Below are 18119 nucleotides of genomic sequence, written 5' to 3'. Positions count from 1 at the left end.
GTAATCCCAGCACTTCGGGAAGCCGAGGTGGGAGAATCACTTGAGGTCACCGGTTTGAGACCAGCCTGGCCAATATGGTGAAACCCCATCTCTACTAAAAATACAAAAGTTAGTCAGGTGTGGTGGCACACGCCTGTAGTCCCAGCTACTCGGGAGGTGGAGGATGCAGTGAGCCAAGACTGTGCCACTGCACTCCAGCCTGGGTGACAGAGTGAGACGCCATCTTAAAAAAAAAAAAAACAAAAAACCACTACCACCACCAACAAAAAAAACCTTGCCATATTTTACTGTCTACTCTATTTGGGCCTAGGTTTCAGTAAAGAATTATTACTTTCGTGATATCTTTATGTTTGGCTCTCCTTGCTCTTTTTAATATATCCAATTGGAAACTAAATTATCTGTTAAGATACTTTTCATTTTGGCCAGGTCACAGACCCTACTCCCCTTTTGATAACTTTTTACCTACAGGGCAGCTCAACACATTCTAAGACAGAGTGGTGCTGGTGGCCATTCATCCTCAGAACTTGGGCTGACTTTATAAACTTCTCAATCTCATAACTGGATTAAATGATAAGTAATAATAATATGGTATCTTCAAACAAGTTGGTTTAGCTTTGGATTAGGGAAGTTTTAAATCACTTGATTAGGTTACCCTTAACTGATCTCTTCCTATGTTCTAGACATCTGGCTATTTTTTTTTTTTTTTTTTTTTGGGACGGCGTCTCACTTTGTTGCCCAGGCTGGAGTGCAACAGCGCAATCTCGGCTCACAGCAACCTCCACCTCCGAGGCTCAAGAGATTCTCCTGCCTCAGCCTCCTGAGTAGCTGGGATTATAGGCATGTGCCACCACGCATGGCTAATATTTTTTTGTATTTTTAGTAGAGACAAGGTTTTACCACGTTGGTCAGGCTGGTCTCAAATTCCTGACCTCCTGATCTGTCCGCCTCATCTTCCCAAAGTGCTGGGATTACAGGTGTGAGCCACCGCGCCCGGCGACATGTGGCTATTAAAGCAAGTCTACATTGACCAGATTTTACAGATTAAGCTCACAGTGGGCCAAGAAAATACAACTAAGGTCACACAACTTCTAAGTAGTGGAGCTGGGTTCTGAATATAGATCTGACTCTACTTTGCCATGTTAGATGATTACTATGAACCTGGCTATACTTGTACCGGAACTCTCCGTCATATGAAATAGCATGAACACAAACTCTTATTAATAAGAATGTTATTGATTCTGAAGTGAGACCAAGTGGATTTTCAAAAAATTTGTGAGGATTTGTGACCAACTGTGGAACACCCACTGAAGAGACAGTTAACACAATAATAAGCCAAGAGAAAGCTGCTACCACCAGGAAAAGAGTGAGTGGCTCCCCACCTGGCTTTCTGAGCTACTAACTCCTGCACATGATTGCTCGTGTTTCGCACGTCATATACCAGAATTGAACCATTGGCCAGTCCAGCATAGATGTAGTTAGTCTCATCAAGACACCAGCAACAGCTCCAGACAGGACGTCCAGCATTGTAAGTCTGGACCACGGTATTTGTCTCCAGGCTGTGGAGTTACAAAAGATTTTTACAACTGCATTAAGAAAATCAAATACATGACAAAGATGTAAAGATTATCATTTAAATGATCATTAATCCTTACTGAGAACACACTCATACACTCAAACTATCTGGATTCCCTATTTTTTCTAGGATCTGCCCAGGGAACTCCTTTAAATTCCGTAACATCTGTTTTGGGGGACACAGGTTTTCCTCTTGAGTTGTAAGGAAATAAAATAATAAATTAAAAGGGCTGGGCATGGTGGCTCATGCCTGTAATCCCAGCACTTTGGGAGTCTGAGGGAGACATATCACTTGAGGTCAGGAGTTCCAAGACCAGCCTGGCCAACATGGCGAAACTAAAAATACAAAAATTAGCCAGGTGTGGTGGTGTGCACCTGTAATCCCAGCTACTCGGGAGGCTGAGGCAGGAGAATCACTTGAACCCCGGGAGGCAGAAGTTGCAGTGAGCTGAGATCACGCCTCTGTACTCCAGCCTGCGTGACAGAGTGAGTCTCTCTCTCTCTCAAAAATAAATAAATAATAACCCAATCAACACTCTGGTATGTAACATTTTTCTACCTTATTTTTAAAACAATACTTTTTTTTTTTTTTTTTTGAGATGGAGTCTCGCTCTCTCACCCAGGCTGGAGTGCAGTGGCGCGATCTTGGCTCGCTGCAAGCTCCGCCTCCCGGGTTCACACCATTCTTCTGCCTCAGCCTCTCCGAGTAGCTGGGACTACAGGCGCCCGCCACCACGCCCGGCTAGTTTTTTTGTACTTTTAGTAGAGACGGGGTTTCACCGTGGTCTCAATCTCCTGACCTCGTGATCCGCCCGCCTCGGCCTCCCAAAGTGCTGGGATTACAAGCGTGAGCCACCGCGCCCGGCCTAAAACAATACTTATAAAGGCATGGAGCACACTCACATCTGGTTCACAGTACTCACAGAGCATGTGACAGATAAAACGCCGTGACTAAGGGTATAAAAGAAGTCATCATGGTACCCAAGGGCAGTGAGTGCTTGGTGAACATCTCTGTTACACAGAATTATCCAGGTAACAGACCAGGACCAGGAGTAAACAGTACCAACCTGGTATGGCGACTCTGATGTCAGGTACCAAAGCTCCCTCCATCCTGTCATTCCACAAATTAAAGACAGGGTTTCACCATGTTGGCCAGGCTGGACTCAAACCCCTGACCTCAGCTGATCCGCCTGCCTCGGACTCACAAAGTGCTAGGATTACAGGCGTGAGCCACCACGCCTGGTCTCCACTAACTTTAGAGTTTTATTCTCATCTCCTTAAAATATACTTAAGAGGCTGGGCGCAGTGGCTCACGCCTGTAATCCCAGCACTTTGGGAGGCTGAGGTTGGCGTATCACAAGGTCAGGAGATCCAGACCATCCTGGCTAACACGATGAAACCCCATCTCTACTAAAAATAATAATAATAATAATAATAAAAAATTAGCCGGGCGTGGTGGCAGGCGCCTGTAGTCCCAGCTACTCGGGAGGCTGAAGCAGGAGAATGGCCTGAACCCGGGAGGCGGAGCTTGCCGTGAGCTGAGATCGCGCCACTGCACTCCAGCCTGGGCAACAGAGTGAGACTCCATCTCAAAAAAAAATAAAATTAAAAAAAATATATATATACTTAAGACATATTTTGTAATATATATAGTTTTAAAGAAACAGGAAACACATACAGTTTTGTAACCTGCTGTGCCCACTTCTAAAAGCAATATATTTTAAATGGATCTCAGAAGACACAGTCTCAGACCAAAAAAACAGAGCTAAGGTCATCATAACACCAATACTAATTCCATGCTACTCAACACCAAAGAGCCCAGTCTCCACCTTCCTCCCCAAATCACTCACCTGGTCAGTTTAATAGTGTTGTCTAGGGAAGCAGAGAGTAGCAAGCCTCTGAGGTAACTGCTAAATGCCAGTCCACGGATCTGTTTGCCATGCATCGGAATGTACTGACTGCTCTTCATGTTGGCAGTACTCAACATCTTAACACCAAAGCCTGAAAAAGGCAAAATAGTATGAAATAGATCACTGAAAGTGAACCTAGGGCAATGCAAACTACTTTTTCAAGTAGCTCCTTTGTCCATCTTTCTTGGCATATAAGTCCTTGGGAACCAGCTGGTCAAACAAAAATTCTCCAGTGTTACAATTTATTCATTTATTTTTGAGACAGGTCTCACTCTGTTGCCCAGGCTGGAATGCAGTGGCTTAGTCTCAGCTCACTACAACCTCTGCCTCCCGGTGATCTGCTCGCCTCAGCCTCCCAAAGTGCTGGGATTACAGGCATAAGCCACCGCGCCCGGCCTATGATTTATTTAAAAAAGTACAACCCAGGCCAGGCATGGTGTCTCACCTCCGTAATCCCAGCACTTTGGGAGGCCGAGGCAGGTGGATTACCTGAGGTCAGGAGTTCAAGACAAGCCTGGCCAACACAGTAAAACCCTGTCTCTACTAAAATACAAAAAAAATATCCAGGCGTGGTGGCAAGTTCCTGTAATCCCAGCTATTCCGGAGGCTGAGGCAGGAGAATCGCTTGAACCCAGGAGGCAGAGGTTGTAGTGAGCCGAGATTGCACCACTACACTAGAGCGTAGGCAACCAGAGCAAAACTCCGTCTCAAAAAAAAAGAAAAGAAAAAAAAAGTACAATCCATGCTTGCTTCATGACAATGAAGAGAAGAAAAAAAAAAAAGAAAAAGTATAACCCATTCCAAACGTCCAGGTAAATGGATAAACAAACCTATTGTATACACCTGTGATGGAATACTACCTGTTAAAAAGGAGTTAACTACTAATATATACTACAATAAAAAATTATGCAGCGAGAAAGAAGTCAGACCAAAATATGGTAACACTGTATGATTCCATTTATGTAAAATTCTAGAAAATGCAAACTCATCTGTAGTGACAAAAAGCAGTGACTGCCGGGGATGGGAGAGGAGGGAGGGGCAGGTGAGATTATAAAAGGCCATAGGGAAACTTTTGGGGTAATACATATGTTCATGGCCAAGCATGGTAGCTCACGCCTGTAATCGCAGCACTTTGGGAGGCTGAGGTGGATGGCTCGCTTGAGATCATGAGTTCGAGACCAGCCTGGGCAATATGGTGAAACCCTGTTGCTACAAAAAATACAAGAATTAGCTGGGCGTAGTGGAGCGAGCCTGTAGTCCCAGTTACTCGAGAGGCTGAGGTGGGAGGACGACTTGAGCCCAGGAGGCAGAGGTTGTAATGAGCTGAGATCACACCCCTCCCTGCATTCCAGCCTAGGAGATCACACCCCTCTCTGCATTCCAGCCTGGGAGACAGAACTAGATCTTCTGTCAAAAAAAAAAATTAAAGTTATCTTGATTGTAGTGATGGTTTCAGGGGTGTATTACATATGTGAAAAGTCATCAAATTGTGTACTTTAAATATGTAGTTTACTCTCTGTCAATTATACTTCAATAAAGCTGTTGAAAGACAAGAGAATATTTCACCAGAACCACAGACACTCCAGATGCAGAAGGAATAGTGAACAATAGAGAATGAAAATAAATAATTTGTCAGTCAAGATATGTCACATCTGTCTGAAATGAAATGAAAGAGATGACATTCAAGTACCCACATTCCCGAAGGGGGGGAAAATAACCAACAAAAACCAATAACCTTTTAAAACTTCTTGTTACTCTGTTCTCTTACTAGGCTATGATAACATTTATTTTTTACTAAGTACTTTATATATATATATATATTTTGAGACAGGGCCTCACTCTGTCACCCATGCTAAGGTGCAGTGGCACCATCATGGCTCACAGTAGCCTCGATCTCCTAGGCTCAACTGATCCTCCCAACTCAGCCTCCCAAGTAGCTGGGACCAGAGAGGTGTGCCACTACACCAAGCTAGTTAAAAAAAATTTTTTTCATAGCGACGGAGTCTCACTATGTTGCCCAGGCTGGTCTCATACTCCTGGGCCCAAACGATCCTCCCGCCTTGGCCTCCCAAAGTGCTGGGATTACAGGCATGAGCCACTGTGCCCAACTGAGTTAAATTCTTTAAAAATACGTCAAATCCTAGATTCAAGATAGCTTCAGCTTCTCTAGTATGTGGCTTACTGTACTTTCTTCTAGCAGAATTAGGACAGCCAGAGAGGGAAAAAAAAAGGGTGGTGGGGGCGCAGGTATAGGCTTTAAATCAACAAGGTGGCCAGGCATGGTGGCTCATGCCTGTAATCCCAGTACTTTGGGAGGCTGAGATGGGTGAATCACTTGAGGTCAGGAGTTGGAGACCAGTCTGACCAAAATGTTAAAACCCCATTTCAAATATAAAAATTAACTAGGCATAGACGGGTGCAGTGGCTCACGCCTGTAATCCCAGCACTTTGGGAGGTCGAGGCGGGCGGATCATGAGGTCAGGAGATTGAGACCATCCTGGCTAACATGGTGAAACCCCGTCTCTTCTAAAAATACAAAAAATTAACCGGGTGTGGTGGCGGGCGCCTGTAGTCCCAGCTACTCGGGAGGCTGAGGCAGGAGAATGGCGTGAACCTGGGAGGCGGAGCTTGCAGTGAGCCTAGATAGAGATAGCGCCACTGCAGTCCGGCCTGGGCGAAAGAGCGAGACTCCGTCTCAAAAAACAAAACAAAACAAAACAAAAAACAAAATTAACTAGGCATGGTGGCATGCACATGTAGTCTCAACTACTCCAGAGGCTGAGGCAGGACAATCTCTTGAACCCAGGAGGCAGAGGTTGCAGTGAGCTGAGATCGTGCCACTGCACTCCAGCCTGCGCAACAAAGGGAGACTCCATCTCAAAAAGGAAAAAAAAAAAAAATCACACTGAGTTAATCATTAAGGGGAACAAGGACAAATCAGCACCAGCACACTATCAAGCGGACTGGAATGGACATGTTAAGAAAAAAAGAACAGAACACATTCCCAATTTGGGGAACATTAGGAAATAGCTATTTTTCCAATTTGTTGGTTTTATTTGATGATAAATCTTTTTATTAAAAACTTTGATGGGATAAAGGAACATTATAAAACCATGCTAAAGCAAAGGGGTCTTGCAGTTGGCAGAAATCTTATGCTGAAGACAGGAGAAACATCTACAAGATTTAGAAATGATTTAATTGAGCATTTGAAAAAACTTGGTTTTCAACATTTAGAAAACCTAAAATTAAGGTTAAAAAGCACAAAATATGTTGAGAAAATTAACCTAGTATTAATAAAATAATCGATTTACTCCCTAAATTCTCTTATTTGGAAATTGTTAACTTGAACACTACTGAAAGTATTAAATTTTGTTTCACCTTGAATTAACCCTTAAGGTAGTGTTTTGTCAAACATTTCCAGTCTAAAATGAATCTGTAAGTTGAATAGGACATATAAGTCCTTCTTGGACTGTATCAGTAACCTACACTTCCAAGGACCTCACCGTCTGCTTTATCATGGTCATCAGTATTTCTACCCTCTTGGTTAATAAATTCACAGAATGAAGTCACTACAGTAAAGACATCTTTGCAGCACCCTGGGGTACTTGCATTAACAAGGAACTGATAGGGAAAGGTGATTTGCTAAGCCTTGCGTCTTGAATTTTCCAAAAGGGCAAGGAAATAAATATATGGAGTCTAATAAACAACATGAAAGCTAAGGTTCTAGACTCTTTACCTGGAAGAAAAGAGGCCTGAGGAGAAGGCTGTGATATCACCAGGCAGCTCAGAGCATCACAGTATGCCATGATCCGGCAGTTTCCTGCCTGAGATACTGTGAAGGTCTTTTGGAAGTGGTACTTGTGCTTGTGCTGGCCCTGGCTGGAGGGTGAGCAGCTCAGAACCCATGCTTGGGAGCCCCTGGGTTGCTGTAAATTCTGATTTTGATGTGACGTAAGTTTTTGCAAGTCCTAAAATGAAAAAGATTTTATAAATACAAAGCTTTTTAATTTGATATTCCCCTCAAACACAATTCCTTGATCTTATACAGGAAGATTTCTTGTCCATTATATGAAAATGTTAACATGAATCCTAGAGAACTGCAGAGTTTTTTTTTGTTTTTTTTTTTTTGAGATGGAATCTCACTCTGTCACCCAGGCTGGAGTACAGTGGGACCATGTTGGCTCACTGCAACCTCCATCTCCTGGGTTCAAGCACTTCTGCCTCAGCCTCCTGAGTAGCTGGGATTACATGTGCCCACTACCATGCCCGGCTAATTTTTTAATATTTTTAGTAGAGATGGGGTTTCACCATGTTGGCCCGGCTGGTCTTGAACTCCTGACCTCAGGTGACCCACCCGCCTCGGCCTCCCAAAGTGCTAGGATTACAGGCGTGAGCCACCGCGCCCAGCCAGAACTGCCGAGTTTTTACAGTATTTCAACAAGCAAGTGAAATAAGGAGAGCACAGAATCATAATATGAGGGTTGAAAGTCCTTAATGGTGGTTTTGTTTAAAATCCTTTTTAAAAAAAAAAAAAAAAAAAAAAAAAGGAGACAGGGTCTCACTCTGTCACCCCATGGCATCCAGGCTGGAGCGCAGTAGTGCGATCACAGCTCATTGTAACCTTCAAACTCCTGGTAAAGCCCTCATTTTACTGGTAGATTTAGGAAGGTAAAATTACTTAAACAAGCTTGGAATTCTTGGTTGGCTATTTAATTTTTTCTAAAATTCAGATTGTAAGGCCAGGTGCGGTGCTCATGCCTGTAATCCCAGCACTTTGGGAAGCCAAGGCGGGCGGATCACCTGAAGTGAGGAGTTCAAGACTAGCCCGGCCAACTTTTAGTAAAGTACAAAAATTAGCTGGGCATGGTGGTGGGCTCTTGTAATCCCAGCTCCTCGAGATGCTGAGGCTGAGGCAGGAGAACCACTTGAACCCAGGAGGCAGAGGTTGCAGTGAGCCGAGATCACATCACTGCACTCCAGCCTAGGTGACAGAGTGAGACTCTACCTCAAAAAAAATAAAAAAATAAAAAATAAAATTCAGACTACAGTAGACTTCATAAAGTGTGTAGTAAGTTTTGAACAGATGCCCTACTCAAAAATAAAATAAGGAGTTGGTCATGTTTATTTCCTAAACAACTTGGCAAATCCAACTTACTTCTGAGATGAGCATAAGTAACATTAGCTTCCTCTTCCATTCCTATTCCAAAAGTTCTTTGGATTAGAAAGGACAAACGTACCTGAACACGCCTTTGAAGCCTAGTGCACTCATCAGTGAGGACCTGCAGCTGGAGTCGGCACTGTGCTGATTCTAACTCGGCCTGTTTCCTTAGCATCTGTTCTTTCAGTAGGGAACTAGAGGGGGAAAGCCAGCAACAAGTGGGGATTAGGAAGGCTACAGAAGACTTCCCATCAAGGTGGCAGAGTTAAGTTCATGCTATGATGCACCTTCTTTGCTGTAAATATGTTATGATAGTGAATAATATATAAAAACAGAAAAAGCTGTAAATATGTCATGATAGTGAATAAAATATAAAAAGAGAAAAATCTCTCCAGAAACAGGTTTTGGGGTAAGCAGGGAGTGATGGTCAGGAATTTGACTATTACTAGAAAATGGGGACTAAAAATGCCACAGGCAAAACGAGAGAACAGAGCTAATCTAGTGTTCAGCTATGGCAAATTATAAAAGATTAAACTGACACGTTAAAAGGCCAAGGTTACTGGATTAAAAAAAAAAAACAATAAGCTGTTGGTTGTTCATGAGATACTCAAATAATATAACCCAAAAAAGAATCTGAAGTTAAAAAGAGCAAAAGTAGACATCAAGCAAATACTAACAAAGGAAAGACCAATTAGAATTAAGGAAAAAGTGCCGGGCGCGGTGGCTCACACCTGTAATCCTAGCACTTTGGGAGGCCGAGGCGGGTGGATCACGAGGTCAGGAGATCGAGACCACGGTGAAACCCTGTCTCTACTAAAAATACAAAAAAATTAGCCGGACGCGGTGGCGGGCGCCTGTAGTCCCAGCTACTCCGGAGGCTGAGACAGGAGAATGGCGTGAACCCAGGAGGTGGAGCTTGCAGTGAGCCGAGATCGCGCCACTGCACTCCAGCCTGGTCGACTGCACTCCAGCCTGGGCGACACAGCGAGACTCCGTCTCGAAAAAAAAAGAATTAAGGAAAAAGCATAAATAGGCATAATGAGGAACAATGTATCATAAAAGGACACATTCACCAAGAATAACAATCATACATTTGTATGTACCTAAAAACAGGCTCAAAATATGAAATGCAAAGACAGAATTCCACTCCAGTAAGATATGCAAGAAAAAGGTATGAAAATTAGAAGAGATAAAGCTGCCCTTATTAATTTTTATGGCAAATTTAAGAGAACCCACAAAACGATTACAGTTTAGCAAAGCTGCTGGACTCAAGACCAAAAAAATTAGATCAACAGCAGTCCTCATCAGATAACTGATTAGTAAATGCAATTTAAAAAATTCATTCACAACAATTTTAACAGCAATCTAGAAATAGTCATGTGCAGCTTAATGATGTGGGCATGTTCTGAAAAACATGTTGTTAGGCGATTTCGTCGTGTAAACATTACAGAATGTACTTACAAAAACCTATACAGTATAGCCTACTACACACCTAAGCGATATACTGTTGCTCCCAGGCTACAAACGTGTGTAGTATGTTACCATACTGAATACTATAGGCAATTGTAATATAATGGTATTTATGTATCTAAACATAGAAAAGGTAATGCATTGAGCTAAGACTTTTTTTTTTTTTTTTTTTTTTTTAGCCCGAGTCTCGCTCCATTGCCCAGGTTGGAGAGCAGTGGTGTGATCCAGGCTCACTGCTACCTCCGCCCCCTGGGTTCAAGAGATTCTCTTGCCTCAGCCTCCCAAGTAGCTGAGATGACTGGCGCCTGCCAACACGCCCAGCTAATTTTTGTATTTTTAGTAGAGACAGGGTTTCACCATGTTGCCCAGGCTGGTCTCAAATTCCTGGCCTCAAGTGATCCACCTGCCTCGGCCTCCCAAAGTGCTGGGATTACAGGTGTGAGCTACCACGCCTGGTGCGCTAAGCCATTTCAATGATTACAACATCACTTAAGCAACAGAATTTTCAGCTCCATTATAATCTTATGGGGCCACCATCGTATATGCAATCTGTCATTGACCCAAAGGTCATTATGCAGCACGTGACTGTAAAGTAAAAGGCTAGGCAGGATCTTTATGAAGCAAAATACACTTGTGAAAGACACAAGAAAACAGTGAATAAATGGAAGGATATTACATAATGTTCATGACTGAAAAGACTCACTATCACAAAGATGGTACTTCCCAAGTTACCCTATAATAATTTTTAATGCAATTTCAATCAAGATCCCAAAGGTTTTTTTCATGGAACTTAACAAATTAATTTTAAAAAATTAATATGAAGAACAATGCCAAAAATAGCAAAAAACACTTTTGCAGAACAAAGTGGGGGGACATATATTAAAGCCACAATAAATTATAGCTTGGAATATGGGAGAAAGAATTAACAAAAAGACCGTGGAACAAAAGAGTACAGTAGTGTCTCCTTATCTAGTTTCATTTTCCATGGTTTCTGATATCTGTGATCAACCACAACCCACAAATATTGAGATATGTTAAGAGAGATGGAGACCACATTCACATAACTTATTATAGTATACTGGTATAACTGCTCTATTTTATTACTTATTATTGTTAATCTCTTACTGTTCCTAATTTATAAATTAACCTTTAGGTTTGTATGTATAAGAAAAAACATACTATGGTTTCAGGCATTCACTGGGGGCTCTTGGAATGTATTCCTTGTGGCTAAGGGGGGACTACTATAGCCCATTCACACATGGAAACTTAATTTTTTTTTTTTTTGAGACAGAGTCTTGCTCTGTTGCCCAGGCTGGAGTGCAGTGGTGCGATCCTGGTTCACTGCAACCTCCGCCTCCTCCTGAGTTCAAGCGATTCTTCTGACTCAGCCTCCTGAGTAGCTGGGATTACAGGTGTGTGCCACCACGCCCAGCTAATTTTTGTATTCTTAGTAGAGACAGGGTTTGATCATGTTGGTCAGGCTGGTCTCGAACTTCTGACCTCGTGATCCACCCACCTCAGCCTCCCAAAGTGCTGGGATTACAGGCATGAGCCAATGCGCCCACCCGGAAACTTAATTAAGGATAGAAGTCGCAATGAAAATTTGTACAGAAAAATATACTATTTAGTAAATTGTAAGTCAGGTGTGGTGGCATGCGCCTGTACTCCCAGCTACTCAGGATGCTAAGGTTGGAGGACTGCTTGAGCCTAGGAGTCTGATGGCGCCACTGCACTCTGGCCTTTGTGATAGAGCAAGACCCTGTCTTTAAAAAAAATTTTTTTTGGCTGGGCGCAGTGGCTCAAGCCTGTAATCCCAGCACTCTGGGTGAGTGGATCACGAGGTCAGGAGTTCAAGACCAGCCTGGCCAAGATGGTGAAACCCCGTCTCTACTAAAAATACAAAAAATTAGCCAGGCGTGGTGGCGGGTGCCTGTAGTCCCAGCTACTCGTAAGGCTGAGGCAGGAGAATCACTTAAACCCGGGAGGCGGAGGTTGTAGTGAGCTGAGATCGCACCACTGCACTCCAGCCTGGCTGACAGAGCAAGACTCTGTCTCAAGATAAATAAATAAAATTCGCAAAGGTATGAAAAAATGAGAAATCTCTCCTTTTTTTTAAACAAGAAAAGTATAAGTTAGAAGTGTAATTTGACAATATTTAGGTAAAGCTGAAATTAAATGTGCCCTATAATAAAGCAATTCCATTGCTAGACCTGTTTTTCTGCAGCATGGCTAATATTAACAAGTGGAGACAACCTAAATGTCTACCAATGTAAAAAATAAACAGATAATTTTTTTTTTTTTTGAGACAGTTTCGCTATTGTTGCCCAAGCGGGAGTGTAATGGTGCGATCTCGGCTCACCGCAACCTCCGCCTCCTGGGTTCAAGCTATCCTCCTGCCTCAGTCTCCTGAGTAGCTGGGACTACAGGTGCGTGCCACCATGCCCAGCTAATTTTTGTATTTTTAGTAGAAATGGGGATTCACCATGTTGGCCAGGCTGGTCTCCAACTCCTGACCTCAGATGATCCGCCCACCTCAGCCCCTCAAAGTCCCGGAATTACAGGTGTGAGCCACCACGCCTGGCCTAAACAGATTAATTTTGACTAGAGAACTAGAATATTATCAAGAAATTGAAATAAAAAAACTAGAGTCCCATGTATCAACTAGGATATACTCCCGAAGCATAAAATTAAGCAAAAAAGCAAGCTACAGAAGAAAAAATTATAATCTAACATAACATTTGCATACAGTATAAAAACGTTCTGGCCGGGTGCAGTGCCTCACGCCTATAATCTCAGCACTTTGGGAGTCCGAGGCAGGCTGATCACGAGGTCAGGAGTTCCAGACCAGCCTGCCCAACATGGTGAAATCCCGTTTCTACTAAAAATACAAAAAAAATTAGCTGGGCATGGTGATGGGCGCCTGTAATCCCAGCTACTTGGGAGACTGAGGCAGGAGAATTGCTTGAACCTGGGAGGCGGGAAGTTACAGTGAGCCAAGATCGCACCATTGCACTCCAGCCTGGGTAACAAGAGCAAAACTCCGTCTCAAAAAAAAACCAAAAACCAAAACAAAACTTTCTATATCATACTATGCATAATTTACAAATACATATATAGCTAATCAAATACATAATAACTCTTGGGAATGATGAACACCTAATTCATGAAAGTAGTTCTCTATGGAATTAAGGAGAACTTAGTTCACAGGAAGCCTTCTAGTGTACCTTTTTTTTTTGAGACAGTCTTGCTCTGTCGCCCAGGCTGGAGTGCAGTGGTGCAATCTCGGCTCACAGTAACCTCCGCCTCCCAGGTTCAAGCGATTCTCGTGCCTCAGCCTCCCGAGTTGCTGGGATTACAGGCGTGCACCACGACATCCGGATAACTTTTTGTATTTTTAGTAAAGATGGGGTTTTGCCATGTTGCTCAGGCTGGTCTCAAACTCCTGAGCTCAGGCAATCTGCCTGCCTCAGCCTCCCAGAGTGCTAGGATTTCGGGTGTGAGTCACCGTGCCTGGCCCTTCTACTGTATCTGTAATTCACTTCTTCTTCTTTAAAATTTTCTTTCCTTTTTTTCCTTCTTGACCTGGTCAACAGATTTATCTTTATTTTTTTGAGACAGGGTCTTACTCTGTCACCCAGGCTAGAGTGCAGTGGCATGACCATAGGTCACTGCAGCTACAACCTCCTGGGCTCAAGAAATCCTCTCTCCTGAGTAGCTGAGACTATAGGTGTGTACCACTACATATGGATAATATTTTTCATTTTTACTAGAAACAAGGTCTCACGATGTTGCCCATGCTGGTCTCAAACTCCTGGTCGCAAGCAATCCTCCCGCCTCGGCCTTCCAAAGTGCTGGGATTACAGGCATGAGCCACTACACCCAGCCTATTTATTTTCAAAAAGGCTCAAAGCAATATGGCAAAATATTAAGATTTGATAAAATTGGGTACAAGGCTGTTCGTTTTATTAGTCTGTATCGGCATTTTGAAATTCTTCACTTTTTCTAATGAGGCTGGAGAGTGTACTAATTGCTTATTGTAATCAGTGAATTGTTTTTAAATATAATCACCCATTACAGCCACACCTATAGATTTTGCCTTTTCAACAAAATTCCTCTCTGTACACATCTTCCATTATGTAAAAATGCTACAAGTGAGTATTGGTTGGACCAAATGAGTAAAAACAAGGAAGAAAACTAAAATAATCTGTACAGTGACTACCTATAGTGTTTTTTTTCTTTCTTTTAAAAAAAATGTTAAATAGAGACAGGATCTCACTATGTTGGCCAGCTTGGTCTTGAACTCCCGGCCTTAAGCAACCCTTTCGCCTTGGCTTCCCAAAATGCTGGGATTACAAGAGTGAGCCACTGCAGCAGCCTTACTTTTTTTCTAGCTCACAAAAATGCAATCATACTAATAACATGCTTCCACAGGACAACATATGCACATTTCAACACTGTATAGTATTCTGTTCATGCATACACCACCGTTCACTCAACTAAGCAATCCCCTTGCCTTAGATTTTTAACAATGCTAAATGAAGTTTCATTAAGTAAATCTTCATACACACCCTTCAATGTTTCTTTAGAATCCCTGAACAATTATTACTAGATCAAAGGCTTTAGAGACACATTTCCAAGGATGTCTCAAAATGACTTTTCCTGTGTACATCCAAACCAGTAAAGTGTGAACCCATGTCCCTGCACCTCTCTCAATGGTGTGTATATTCTTTAATATTTTTGAAGCATATACTGAGTGGTGTTACTAGCAACTGTTTACGTGCTTCCGAAATCCTGGTAATTTTTTACATTGCACTGCATGTGCAAAGCTTCACTTAGGAGTTTTCTGTATGGAGAACTGCTGTGGGGGGGCTCAGGGATATGAGAAGCAAAACTGGCAATAGTTAAGTAATGTGCCAGATCCTTGTGTTTAATGCTCTACATAAGGCAAACGATGCAGACTTCCTTAAGATGATCAGACATGAATTATAAGTAACATTGTAAGACAGACTGCCAATGATCCCCAGAGATCCCAAGTCACAGGTCAAGTAAAACCTCACTACCAGTGACTCATACCTTCTTTCTCAGATGTGCCTACAATGAACCAAAGGGAACATTCCAGCCAGGCATACTCTTACCACCTACCTTTTCTTACCACCTACCTTTTCATGCGCTCCTGTTCACTAGTGTCCAAAGCTCGCAGGGTTCGGGCATAAAGGACGACAATGTCACTGTGCCTGGCTTTCTTGTTGCACTAAAGAACCCAACAGGACATAATTAGAGTGGTTCTAGGAATCTGCCTGACTTAACATGTTAATGTGTCCTTACCTATGGTTCTTACCTGCGGACATTTTCGTACTTGTCCTTTAAGCCATGTGGAAATGCACCTATACCCAAAGAGATGCCCACAGCGTAATGCTGAGAGCCGGTGGTCCCCAGCATTGGTCCACTGTTCCAGACATATTGTACAAGTGTCCCCTTCCTCCTCATCCATAGAAGCAGAAGGTAGCAGAGGCTCAGACTTCTGGGGAGATGGCTACATGAAAACCAGAATATATTCAAATTAGAGAAAATGTAAAATCAATCTTGAAGAAGATGTGCAACTCAGAAATTAACAGAAGTGCAAAAAAATGATACAAACAATTAAAAGGGCTATGGAAAACTTGTAACACCTATGAATCACTTGTCATTCTTTCTAGAAGCAATGTGGCAAAATATAAGCTATGAAAACTATACTACTCTTTAATCTTATAAAATTCTTGGTACTTTTTCCTTCACTCAAAGAAAAGCAGCTATCCATATAAAGAATAGCAGCTATAAAATATTTAACTCATGTGTACCAGAGGGGAAAAAAAGAAAACAAAGGATACAAATGCTTACAAGAAAACACAATGGTCAATAAGTGTTTGCTTATAATTAAAGAAATGCAAATTAAAGAGACCATTTTTCATCTATTATACTGGTATAAATTGAAAGCTGATGACACCAAGCACTGTTGAGGGTAAATGAGATACGGACATGCTCATATACTGTTGCCTTAAATGTAAAGTGGCACACATTTCTGGAGCACCATTTGGCATTAACCATGAAAATTAAAACACATATATCTTTCCTTTGGCATAGGAATCTCTCTGCTAGAGATATCTCATGGATATATAGTCACGCATTGCTTGACAATGGGAATACATTCTGAGAAATGCGTCTTTAGGCGATTTCGTCATTGAATGATCCCAGAGGTACTTAAATAAACCTAGACTGTGTAAACTATTACATACTTAGACAACAAACCTGTATAGCATGTTACTGTACCAAATACTATAGGCAACTGTAGCACAGTGGTGGGTTTCACCATGTTGGCCGGGCTGGTCTCGAACTCTTGACCTCAAGTGATCCGCCCGCCTTGGTCTCCCAAAGTGCTGGAATTGTAAGTGTGAGCCACTGTGCCCGGCCTGGTATTATCATCTAATGGGACAACCATCACACATGTGGTCTGTCGTAGACTGAACTATTATGCAGCCCATGATCATAGTCAAAAAATTTTTTTTTTTTTTTTTTTTTTTTTTGAGACGGAGTCTCGCTCTTTCGCCCAGGCTGGAGTGTAGTGGCACAATCTCGGCTCACTGCAAGCTCTGCCTCCCGGGTTCACAACCATTCTCCTGCCTCAGCCTCCCGAGTAGCTGGGACTACAGGCGCCCGCCACCAAGCCCGATTTTTTGTATTTTTAGTAGAGACGGGGTTTCACCATGTTAGCCAGGATGGTCTCGATCTCCTGACCTCGCGATCCGCCCGCCTTGGCCTCCCAAAGTGCAGGGATTACAGACGTGAGCCACCATGCCCAGCCAGTCACAAATATTTTCGAAGATAATTATATAAGATTGTTCCAAGCAGGCCAAGTGTGGTAATCAAACAAGTCCCAGCTTGTTGGGAGGCCAAGGCAGGAGGATTGCTTGAGCTCAGGAGTTGAGACTGGACAACATGGCAAGACCTTGTCTCTGTTAAAAATTTAAAAAATCAGCCATGTGTGGTGGCACATGCCTGTAGTCCCAAGTAGTCAGGAGGCTGAGGTAGAAGCATCACCTGAGCCCGGGATATTGAGGCTGCAGTGAGCTATGATTGTGCCACTGCACTCCAGCATGAGGGACAGAACGAGACCTTATCTCAAAAAAGTTCAGTGTAGCATGATTTATATCAAGAAAAAAAGTATTATTACCCTCCCAAGTAGTTCAGACAACACAGGCGTGTGCCACCATACACCAACCATGCTTTACATGATAAGAAAAGAATTAATTCGCTGGGCGTGGTGACTCACGCCTGTAATCCCAACACTTTGGGAGGCCAAGGCAGGTGGATCATGAGGTCAGAAGATCGAGACCATCCTGGCCGACATGGTGAAACCTCATCTCTACTAAAATACAAAAAATTAGCCGGGTGTGACGGCGTGTGCCTGGAGTCCCAGCTACTCGGGAGGCTGAGGCAGGGGAATCGCTTGAACTCAGCAGGCAGAAAGAAAAGAATTAACTCAAAATACATTTGTATGATGGAATGCCATGTAGCTATTAATAAGAACAAGATTAGGCCAGGCGCGGTGGCTCACGCCTGTAATCCCAGCACTTTGAGAGGCCGAGGTGGGCGGATCACCAGGTCAGGAGATCGAGACCATCCTGGCTAACACGGTGAAACCCCGTCTCTACAAAAAAAAAAAAAAAAAAAAAAATACAAAAAATTAGCCGGGTGTGGTAGCAGGTGCCTGTAGTCCCAGCTACCGGGAGGCTGAGGCAGGAGAATGGCATGAACCTGGGAGGCGGAGCCTGAAGTGAGCCGAGATCATGCCACTGCACTCCAGCCTGGGCGACAGAGCGACACTCGTCTCAAAAAAAAAAAAAAAAAAAAAAAGATTCAATTTTATGTACTGATAACAGAAAGCTCTCCAAGATGTACTAAGCTGGGAAAAATGAGCCAGACTCAAATAAAAACACAAAGAGCATATAGAAATATGCAAAAAATGATAAATG

The 18119-nt window shown here is 42.8% G+C and overlaps 1 protein-coding gene across 1 annotated transcript in view; it reads right to left on the bottom strand.

Annotated features, from left to right (window-relative positions):
- Positions 1–18119, bottom strand: part of RFWD3 (ring finger and WD repeat domain 3) — a 46368-nt gene that overhangs the window by 7699 nt on the left and 20550 nt on the right. Inside the window, exons 5-10 of the mRNA XM_030829262.1 lie at positions 15449–15643; positions 15270–15361; positions 8720–8834; positions 7219–7450; positions 3423–3573; positions 1380–1556 (exon numbers count right to left, since the gene is read on the bottom strand). Of these exons, the coding sequence (XP_030685122.1) occupies positions 1380–1556; positions 3423–3573; positions 7219–7450; positions 8720–8834; positions 15270–15361; positions 15449–15643 (962 nt within the window). The remainder of the gene's footprint in view (positions 1–1379; positions 1557–3422; positions 3574–7218; positions 7451–8719; positions 8835–15269; positions 15362–15448; positions 15644–18119) is intronic.

This window comes from Nomascus leucogenys, chromosome 2 (assembly GCF_006542625.1).
Source record: "Nomascus leucogenys isolate Asia chromosome 2, Asia_NLE_v1, whole genome shotgun sequence".
In the NCBI taxonomy this organism is placed as follows: Eukaryota; Metazoa; Chordata; class Mammalia; order Primates; family Hylobatidae; genus Nomascus; species Nomascus leucogenys.
This window is presented reverse-complemented; position numbering and strand designations above follow the sequence as displayed.